The sequence below is a fragment of the Cydia amplana genome, chromosome 11 (assembly GCF_948474715.1).
Source record: "Cydia amplana chromosome 11, ilCydAmpl1.1, whole genome shotgun sequence".
NCBI lineage: Eukaryota > Metazoa > Arthropoda > Insecta > Lepidoptera > Tortricidae > Cydia > Cydia amplana.
Window position 1 is genome coordinate 6234409 of NC_086079.1, and position 11436 is coordinate 6245844.

The 11436-nt window shown below is 42.0% G+C and overlaps 1 protein-coding gene across 1 annotated transcript; it reads right to left on the reverse strand.

The window, feature by feature from the left end:
* Positions 1 to 11079, reverse strand: LOC134652313 (sodium-dependent serotonin transporter-like). Its single transcript, XM_063507485.1, has 10 exons — positions 11025 to 11079; positions 10648 to 10891; positions 9952 to 10156; positions 7081 to 7219; positions 6570 to 6698; positions 4856 to 5084; positions 4406 to 4518; positions 1491 to 1616; positions 771 to 968; positions 1 to 156 (listed from the first exon to the last, which is right to left on the reverse strand). Exons 2-10 carry the CDS (start codon positions 10778 to 10780, stop codon positions 1 to 3), a joined length of 1428 nt encoding a protein of 475 aa, XP_063363555.1. The 5' UTR covers positions 10781 to 10891; positions 11025 to 11079.
* Positions 11080 to 11436: the final 357 nt, after the last annotated feature.

Here is an 11436-nt window from a genome sequence, read left to right on the forward strand (position 1 = left end):
TCAATAAATAGTATAAATACTGCTTACCCTAACTCTGAACTTGAATATTAGATAAATGATGGCGACGAAAGCGATGGGCGTCAACATGAAAGTGACCAGCGACCAACCCGCTGCGGCGTACTGAACTTGCTCGACCATACCCGATAGAAAAGCCACCTGTCGGAAGTAAACATAACTAAACACACAAAAAATATCATGCCTTTCCTACTAACCACATTAAGCTATAAGTTGTATAAGGCGCGTTTGCGTCATTTCTTGGGATTAAAAGGTGCTGAGCGGACCTTATGGATCTTTTAGCGTAGTGCAAGTAGCTACTAAAAACAGCTAGGCAAAAGCTAGGAAGAAAACCTCAAAAATATCTGTAATAAATATATAGGTAAGTACAGCAATAAAAAAATACATATCCGGAAAGTATCTATAAACCCAGTGAATGCAACATCAGAATCTTGTCATTCGAGTAACTTTCTAGTCCATCGTACCCTTGGAGGATATAATCAAACGGAGACGCCATGTCTGTAATTTTCTGTACAAAACAGTCTGCCGATTTTTGCGGGGGAGGGGAACGTCAAATGTATGCGTAACATAAAAATAGCCATGTCAGATAAACGTCAGTCCATACATTGTGTATGACCGTTGGCCGCCTATTTTCGACAGAGGGGAAAGCCTGTTAATGGCTACTCCGTTTAGTTGTATCCTCCAAGATCGTACCTTACGAGTATGTCACATTTTGCTACAAAAGTGTCGTTTTTGTAAATAAATTATAATCTAACCATGAGTATAAACGGTGCAACAGCCCAGCAGACCCTGACAAACACGCCCGGGTACTCGCCGGTCGCGAAGAACATGTCCTCACAGAACATCGTCTGGCCGTACGCGTAGCTCACGGACGCTGCCACTATGCCCGCTATGGCTGTGCGCGTACGCATCACTGGCCAGTCCATTAGGAAGGTTACCACGTGAAGGCCACCCTGGTGAAACGATAAGTTGGTTTAATGAGGATAAAAATAGAAATTGCTTACAGCAGAGGGCGCCACACGATTTAACTTTGCCGCCGTTATGAAAACGAAACATTCCGAGTTTGTGCTAATGGGGTTGGCCGGTCGAAGTATTTTACAGATGGCGCCAGTATATTACCTGTAATTTCTACGAATAGTGTCCAAATCTTGTTAGGAATTTTATGTCCTTTAACCCTTTGACTGCCTATGACGTCAACCGACGCACGCGGCTACAGGCCAATATCAATTTTCGTGCATTCCGACAAGGTTCACGATGCCGTGTTGCGTCGCAGGTCGCAGACGATAGGCGTTGCGTTCACAGGGTTAAGACAAATCTCATAGAACAACACAGGTAAAAAGTATGCTGGCGCCATCTATCAGATGGGGTAGGCACCTTTGGCAGTTGTGCCTACCCCATTTTTGTTGTTGCTTGAAGGCTGAAGCGTTTAAAAATGTAACAAAACCAAAAACATAATATAGATACTTCCTATTTACCTGCGTGCACAAAGTCATGGCTCCAATGAAACAGAACAATATACAGATGGCGATGAGCAAAGCCCACGTGATCTTGCGGATGGAGTGGCCCGTGAAGGACGACATTATCGTCTGCACTGACAAAGCCTGTGGAAAGTTAGGGTGTGTGTACTATATGTATATATATTGGTCAACCAAATCTTGTCAGTAGAAAAACGCACGAAATTCAAATTTTCTATGGGACGATATCCCTTCGCGCCTATATTTTTTAAATTTGCCGCCTTTTTCTACTGACAAGATCTGGTTGATCAAGTATATATAGATAGATCAGGCGAATGTCGTGGTACAAATGTTCGCTAGCTGCTCAACGTTAGACAGCGTGATGTAATGTAAGTACCTAGGTACCCATTGGGTTTAGCGCGCGTACAGTTCTCGAATGACTCTCAAATGACGCGCTAATAGGTAACAGTCACCACACGGGATTGTTACGCCATTTAGGGTCCCAGCTAAATTGGTTGTTCCATACTTACGCTATGGGATGTCCAATTTAGCTAGAATCCTAAATGGCGTAACAATCACGGAGCGTTACTGTGCATGTTTGCCTAATCTGGTAGCACCGGCACATCATACCACGGTTTTCTGTGATTTAGGTATTAGCGTAGAATAATAAAGTCCTCTTAACCCATTCAGGGCCAGCGACTCAGCGTATGGGTCATGCTCAAACAGTTCCGCAGGGCCAGTGACTCACATGTGAGTCCTGAATAAATTCTGATTTAAACTTAAACGAAACGTAATTTGATGTAATAACGTAAGTAACATATAAGCTAACAATCATTTCTATAAGGCATATTAGGATAAAAATTATAAACACGTTTTTTTTAATGAAAACAGGGTCTCGAATATTCAAGTTTTGTTTACTATCAGTGCAATATAGTAAATATACTGAAATTCTAGATACATAATGCGATGCAAGCAAACAGAAAAATCTATATTGAAAAAAATACAAAAAATATATATATTTCAGAAGTTATTGACAGGGCTCAAGGTATGGGTCACCGTGGCCTGGCGCTACTTGTAAAAACTGCTAATGTTTCCGTAGCAGGCTAAAATAAACTTTATTGGCTGGTTTTAAAGCTTATTTCATGTTGAAGCTGTTTGATATTGTACCATTTTACAACTGATTACTGTTTGGATGATGGTAAGCAACAATTTGTAGGAACCAAGCCGTAGTATAATAATATTTTGTTTTGTATGAGGGGTAAGGCAACGAGGATTTTTTCCCACTGTACTTTTATGTCATAATATTTGGTGATCGTTGTATTGTATCTTAGGCAATTACCTACTAACAATGATGTTAAAGTTAATTTTTTTTCGTTTCAATATAGAACAAGGCGGTTGAAACAGTCACCACTAACTAATATGTATTGTATAACAAATAGTTTGTGACAAATATTTACAAGTTTTTTCAAACATCGTGGTTTCTACGGCAGATTAGAAAGTAAGTACTATAATACATTTTAAGTTCTCTATTGTTACTAATATAATGGCGTTTACCAAAACAAAGATAATGACCGACCAGGTGTAAGCTTATCGGACACACTTGGACAATAAACAAGGAATGCATCCGAACGGCGGCGGCGGTATTATCTTTCATGTGGTATTTGTCACAAGAGTTCAAGATGTGATTCATCCCATCCCCCCTATTAGAGATGTATTTTGGAGTAACATGGAAAATATTATTTAGTCACGATTTATTCGTTGGCGACTTTATACTCCTCCTGTGTTGTTTAGTGATTTCGTATTTTGTGACCATCGCTATGGATTACCGGAATTTGAACCCGCCTAACCTGACCGACTGTGCTATGAACTGGACCCCGAACCTGCTTCATCCGAATGACCTGGCTACGAATTCTGGAACCCTGAACTCACCTTTGTTGAATTTCATCTAAATCGGGAAACGGTTCTAATTTAACTTCCAAGATTTGCCCCAAAAAACAACAACAAAAAACACGGCAAGTTAAATAGAATCAGACTAAGCTAAGTTGGCAGCGATTTTGATAGCACAGGCTGAGTACCTAAGTGTAATTTAAATGTCATACTTATATGAAATTATGACGTTTAAATTAACACTTGCACAGGCTGGGCTATAAAATTTGCTACCAACTTAGTTTGGTCAGACATTAAACGCTTGTAGAAAGTAAAAATATTCACTCATACAAACTGCAATAATTAGTTTCTTTTTTGATAGGCACAGAAAATCGGTGGTTAGTAAAAATGTTGCATAATGCTGTCCAACTGGCCGGCTTCATAAGCGGCGATTTATTTACCGTTCGCGCCAGGCTCGAGACCCATAAGCTGAGTCATGCGTTTTAGCTAAAAACGATTTGTATGGTGGCCTGGCGTATTGTGTACGCTCGGCGGTTCGTGGCCATGAATGGGTTAAATATTTCTTCAAAAGTCGATTTAAACAGATTATAGGTACAGACAACTCTACATAAGTGAACTAATTCGTACCGATGTTTTCGCCGCGCCTTGTATCTTCATTAGCCACCAAGTGGCCACCAATTAATTGTAGGTATCCTCTACTTAGCACTTAGCTTCATATAAGGTACCAGGCCCGAGCCGAGCGGCAAATCGGACTGCTTGGAGGAGATTTGGAGAGGCCTATGCCCAACAGTGGGCGCATACTCGCCTAGGAAGAAGCCCGAGCCCTGCATACAAACTTTTATGCAGGGGTACCTTTTCTCTGCACTTGACTGTACTATACTAAAGTGTAGGTATTTAAACATTCAAACGTACCAACCAATTTACAAATACATTAAAAACACAGTGTTAAAACTTTAATATATAGTGCAGTGTAATAAAAATAAAGACTTGGCTTAAAGGTCTCGTAACCAGGCCATAAAAAAAAAGTAGGTATTTAAAAAAAAACTTACCACGAATGCGAGGGAAAGAACGAATAGCGTGAAGAAAATGACGGCCGACCAGAATTGGCTGCCGGGGATGCGGGCCGCGAAGTCTGCCCACAGAATCATTGGTGTTGACGGGCCTGCAATATTATTCAAGTATTATGATGATGATGAGAAACGTCCGGCCGTAAAACGAATATATCTATCGATCATTGGTACCTTTAGTAATAGTTATTTTCGATACAAGTGCTAAAAAGAGGAAATTCGAAACGAGTGGCGATAAATTAAAACACGACCGAAGGGAGTGTTTTAAATCGACACGAGTTGCGAATTACCTATTCGCACGTGTATTGAACAACGTTTTACAGTACATATGGCACTTTAAAGTTTCGACATACGCACGAAAAGTGCTATTTTACGCACTAGTGCGGAAAAGTAGCCCCATATGTACTGTAAAAGTAATTCTCAAGATCTCACCATTCCACAAATGAGTGCTATTAGATTCATAATCCTTCATCAAGGCTCCATGCGTAGCTCCCAATACTAGGGCGCTGGTCATACAGCCTATCTTACCGGCCAGGAAAGTCAGCAGCACGGTCGTAGAAAGCTTATGCTGTTGTTGAGGGCAGTATGACCCTAGCATTACTAGTGTGCCCTGTCCGACTGTCATTTCGATGAGGGAGTACTCTATCGCTTCTCTCCAAATCTGGAAAAGTGAAGCAACGTTAGCCAGGGTCTATTTCAGGATGGGTGACCGCTTTCAGTGCTGCTAAGCTACGATCGATCGTAGCGCTATGAAGCAGCCTCGTACTCCTCGTAGCCGATAACGTGGGTTTTTGCGGTAGACATTTCTTCAACCAAAAACGTCACTTTTCATACAGATTAGATCGGATCTATATCTGAATCCCTAAAGTCTTTTCTCCTATCTTTGCATTCCCTAATATTGTTTGTCATAATGGTCAGTTGTCCTAACACTAAAAACCCTAATTTTGGTTCGGTTTAAAGAAATTTTATTGTCTAAGAAATTACAGAAATTTCACTTATAAGACAACTTATAAATAGATAACTTACAGTATTTACAAGTTACGCAATAAGCAAGCACTTAATGACAGTGTTTAACAATAAACAGTTGCATTTAGATTTAAACTAATAATTAAAACACAAGAATAAGACTAAAAATCGACCCTAATGGTCTTAACATAAGGTTTAGATTTAGTTGGTTAGTAATAGGAACATGCGAGGGTATCTTTTTTGTTCGACTCATGTCGGCCAGACTTGTTTATAGGGCCAGTTAAACGAGACATTTAAGCTGTAGTTAATTATCGGTTATCGTTATGACTTTTCTATTTTTATTTTTATAATATTATTATTTTAAATATACTTAAGTTATTATAACTATTTTATCCTATATATTTATTTTTTATCTTTTCTATTTTATTTTATTTATTATTATTATTTTATGTATATTCGTTTATTTTACACATTTGATAAAACCAGTGTACCTATGTGTATTAATTGAACTGAAGTAAGCATTTTAAGCCTTTTTTTGGTTTCCCTAATTATTTATTGCTTATCCTAATGTTATTAAGCATATTTTCTTTTTCTGCGAGGGTCTCAGTTCTAACCCTAACCTAACCCACTTTTGTGGCAGCAAGTTCTAAAACCTAACCATTTTTCAGAACCTTACATTATGGAAAATAATCGTTATGACAATTGATCGTTAGGGCATGTGCCCATTAGGACAAACCAGTTAGGGCAAGTGACTTTAGGACAAACGTTGTTAGGTAGGTTAGGTAGGCCTAGCAAAGCTGACAATCGCTATAGCTTCGACAACGAAACGCTTTCTATCACTCTTTCATATTAGTGCGACAGTGATGACAGTTGCGATTCGATCGCTACGGATCGTTAGCGATTGGCACGTTGGCTACGCGGCCAGATCCATATTTAGCTTCTTATAGCCGTTTAGACTCTCGTGGCTCGCAAGCTCGTCGAGCTAATATAATTTAAACACTAACGGCACGGCATAAGGTTTATAACCGAATGACAAGCCGAACGCGAGTGTAAGCGGTGGACTCGCGTCTCGTGGCGCGGCTCGCGGCTCGTCTCGTGGCTCGCGCGAGAGTCGAAATCGGCTATTACACACTGAGAACCTATGTAGTCGACTACGGCCTACGGCCGGCTGTGAGCTGACCTGTGTTCCTTCAAATAGTACTCCCCAATCACAGTAGTGGAACATGTTGCCGGCCCCCTCGAGGTTAAAGCAGCCTATCGCGGAGCAAATCAGCACAAAAAACGCCATTGTGTCTTTGAATAATACCAACTGGAAAAAAAGTTATAATATAGGAATTGCACAGTCAAGAGGCTATATACACACATGATGACAGTCGTGTAGGTAGGTACACAGGCCAGTAAGGGGGAGCAGGGGGGGGGGACTGGCTGCGCCCCTGGAGATTAAATATTACCCATCGCACCTCCGGGGGGAGGCCAAGGCTTTCGGCAATATCAGCCTCCCCCTGGTCCATCGGCTGACCGACCCCGTAGGTAGAGGTAGGCATGGCGTAGGTAGTGTGCATTAAACTCTGTCGGGGTCTGTTAGAATTCTTCCACTACCGCACACACAGCACATATTTTATAAGTGGATCATACTCAGCAATTTCCTATACCATTTTAATAACTTCTTGCACAATTGTAGGATTGTTTACCTTAGAATAGCTATAAACTCTTTTGACAGCGATCAAGTAGATGAGTACCCAGCAGATGGTGTAGTAGATGGTGAGCTCCCACACAATGTTTCCCAGCCCGCACTTTAGTCCATCACGCCTCAGTTTCAACACGAAGTTACTGTAATTTTAAATCAGACATAGGCATTATGAGCCCATAATATATGATCGTCGCACTGTTGCGCAAAGGCCTCTCTATTATTATACCACGTAGTTACCTACCTATCCCTATCCTCGGAAGTTTCCCTCCAGTCTATTCAAAGACGTCAAGCTCGTCCCGCCATCTCCGACAAGGTCTACCGTGACGCCTTAAAGTTTATTTGCAAACGGAATTAAACCGGATAAGTAGGTACCTATTAACTTTTTTACAGCTTCTAAAAAACCTACTTTTCAACCTAAACACAATTTCAGTCCACTTGAAAACCGAGCAAGCATGTCTTTATTTAGCCATCCCCTCCTACGGGAGCGACGGGACAATAAGGTTGGCTTGGGGCCTAGCCTAGGACCAAAGGGTTTGTTAGCTGTACGTCCAATACGCAGTTCGTCCAAATGATATTTCAATTCGCATTTCGTCCAACACGTATTTGGTCCAACATGCATTTCGTCCAACAGCGTTTCGTCCAACGCGTATTACGTCAACACGTATTTCGTCCAACCGCATGCCGTCCAACATGGATTTAGTCCAACACACATTTTGTCCAGTAGGCATTCCGTCCAACTCGTATATGTAGAAGTCTTGTCAAGAAAAATATAATTATGCGTCTCTCATTACTGCAGCCACGGGTCATTTATGAAAATTCGAACCGTTTGTCTGAGTTACGTACACCTTTGTACGAGTTGTACGACACAGCTGTGCGTGAGCGGCGCGTTTTCGTGAACCTTGTAGGAAGACACGAAGGTGGACATTGGGCTTTGGGCTGTAGCCGCACGCGTCAGTTGACGTATTTGGCGGTCAAGGGGTTAATGGAATGGAAACAAAGATTCATTGATTGGCGAACGAGCGAGCGAAGCGAAGTTCTACCAATCAACTGGAACACACGGCTGGGTAGAGAGAGGCACGTCCCGGCATTTCGATATTTCTTGACTGAACTATTTTTTTTTTGTTACTTATTTATAATAACAGTAACAAACATTTACATAGGACAAAACAACATAACACAACAATTATTTCTAAGAATTATAACATAATACAAACAAAGTGATTTTACTGAAGTCATTCTCCGAACAATGGAACACATCAATCCGGGTAGCAACACGATTGAGCGTGCGCAGGGCCCTCGTCCACGGCGCCTCGCGCAGCAGGCCGGTGCGCGCGCGCGCCTCCGCCAGCAGCGGCGGTCGGCGTCGGCGCCACACATACCGCGGATAGTTTGTTACGCTATAACTAAATATAGTATATTTGTTCTAATTCAAATGAAATTAGGTAAACGGTAATTTTACTCAAATGGTACCTTCTCCCTGTCACTGTCACAGGTCACAGATATATGTCTCGTTCACACAACTTTACATGAACGCGACATTTCCAAGCATTCCCTGCGCAAAGTTGTCAGCTCGCTCGCAAACCAAAGAGTCTACCGCGAACACTGAAGTCCGCAAATTGCGGGCATTTTTCTGTTTAACTCCAATTGGACGTAATTAAAGTGACAGAGAAAAATGCCCGCAATTTGCGAATTTCGGTGTTCGCGGTAGACCCTCAGGATGGAACTGTCGCATATTTGTTAATCAACATTAAGTAACGAACGTCAATGAGGAATTTCACATGCTCAATGTGTGTTGTGTAGGTATTTATTATTATCCTAGTCTTCCTTAGTCTTGTCCCAGAGAACGGGACGAGCTTCCACTAGTGAAATTAAAAAGTCGACATCTAAATTGTCAGCCATTTTTGTGCATTAATTAGCACGTGAGAACTATGCAACAGCAAAACAATAACTACCGAGCGGTGCGCCGTCCGCCGGTGTAGCGGCACCGTGCCGTCGCACCGTGCGCGGCACCGTACACGGCACCGTGCCGCGGCACGACGCCGTGCCGTTACACGGTGGCCGGCGCCGCACCGTGGACATGTGGTCGGGCCCTAACAACAGTAACACCAGCGGGTCCCAGTAGCACCATATCATCGGCGTAGCTGATATTATTGACATTTTCTCATTTCCCATATCCTCTTAATAGACGAATCACGAAATGGACGAACTCCGTAATGATGAATCGCGAAATGGACGAAATGCAGAGTGACAAATCGCGAAATGGACGAACTGCGTATTGACGAATCACGAAATGGACGCATCACTTATGGACAAACTGCGTAGTAGACGAATGGACAAAATGCGATTTGGACGAACTGCGTATTGGACGTCCAGCTAACAAATCGACCAAAGACACAGTTTTTACAGATGTGAATTATAAAGGCATATTTGCGAACTCGATACCAGAGTCCTACTCCGACTCTATTCAGCCTGTCCGTTATAAATTATGAAGTAAGTAAGTAGGTAAATAGTTTTAGCCGTTTCAGCTTTGTCGCCTGTACTTTTGCTTTGTGCGTGGTTCGTTGTCATGTGCCAAATACCAACGCTTCGGCTACGAAGTTCGACACTGTCGCTCATTGCCATACTTTTACATCTTAAGACCTATAAATCTATTATGTATTAAAGTATTGGCAAGGTGCGAAGTCGGTGGAGGGGGAAGTGGCGCTGATCGTCACAAACACAGGTAATCTTATGGAATGTCCGCCATACTGTCGTGGCTGCCGCTAGTACTAACTAGCGGCAGCCGCTTGAACTAATTTTACTCCATAAGATTTAACGTAGAAAGTCTGCCAAAATGAGGGCAGCACCAGTCGTGCACCTAGCGAATACTTACAAGAAGAAAGAGTGCGCCGGGGTCTCACTGCCGGCGGTGAGCGAGCGATGCCGCGCCGCGCACGCCGGCACCGCAGCCGCAGCGCAATGCAGCCACGGTAGGAACGAGTGCGCCGAGTGCACCAGCTGCGCTAAGCACCACGCGCTGACTGCGCCGAGGGCTAGCGCTGTTGCCGCGCATGTCAGCAGCATCGTGCAACCCACACCTGGGTGATACATACGATGGTTATCTATCATACAATACCTACAGGTAACACCTACTTTCTACGATACATCAAATAACAACGAATACTTAGTCAGGACGTCAGGAGGCGTAGTTTATTAGCCTTGGAGACCCACCAAGTTTAAGTTATAGGGTTGACGCTATATATGGCGTAGAGTAGATACGTATATTTTGACCTGATACACTGCGAAAAATTACTGATTTCTGTCATACACATTGCGTTTACTACTCTCACGAATATAGGTACCTATAACTGTGAGTCTACATCCAGAAAACGTTAACAGAACAGATTTAATAAAAGCTAATGTTCCTCACAAAACAAACCTTTTTTTGCGGATCGAGAACTCTCTTTAATTTACTCATAATTTTATTAGGTAGGTAGGTACCTTTACCTAATAAAATATAGATATACCTAATACCTACCAACATTGTTCCTAAAGTCTTCAGTGTCAGTTGACTATAATTACAACTTACCTCTAGCAATAGGCGATAAGTCCCAAGAACTCATAACCCCCTTCTTCGTCACCACTCCAATCCCAAGCTCCAAATAAAACATCGGGTAACCAATCACGAAGCTAAACACATTGTACAGGAAGATGAAAGGCATGAGTTTCCGAAGATCGAACAAGTACGGGTGCCACCAAAGCTGGATAATGCCCACGCACGACGAGACGACCAGTTGTCGGTAGTTTATGTTGTTGGTCCAACGGTCTGCCACCTGTTTGGAGTTAAAATTCAGTTAAATTTTACTATACGTCTGCGAACGTTAAGTAATAGGGTATTACACATTTTTATATTAGAGAAAAGTTATAAATACATGGGAAAGTTGTAAATGTAGGTAGGTAACTTACCAAGGGCACATCTGTTGATTCAGATTCCACCGATTCTGTTGCGGTCTTCGTAGCAGAGCTCTGTCAAAACGTAGGTATATAAAATTATGTAGGTAATTGGTAAAATATATTTGTACACGCAGTTGGTTTAAAAAGGATAGGTAATATCGGACTTACCCCGCTATCACTCATGTTGCAAATAATAAATAAAAACACATCCAAAATACTTCGTTATTTCAGAAATAAATATGATATGTCAATGTGTCTTGCCAAAAGGTAAATGTCATTAGGTACCTACAAGAGTTCCTGGCAGACATGTCATGTTTGGTGGTCATATCAAGGTTGGATTTCTGCAAATTATGAAAGATTAAAACGCATCTTCATGAAGCTAATAAAAGCTTCATTCTTGTCTACTTTCAGCGGGTAGGAGGTA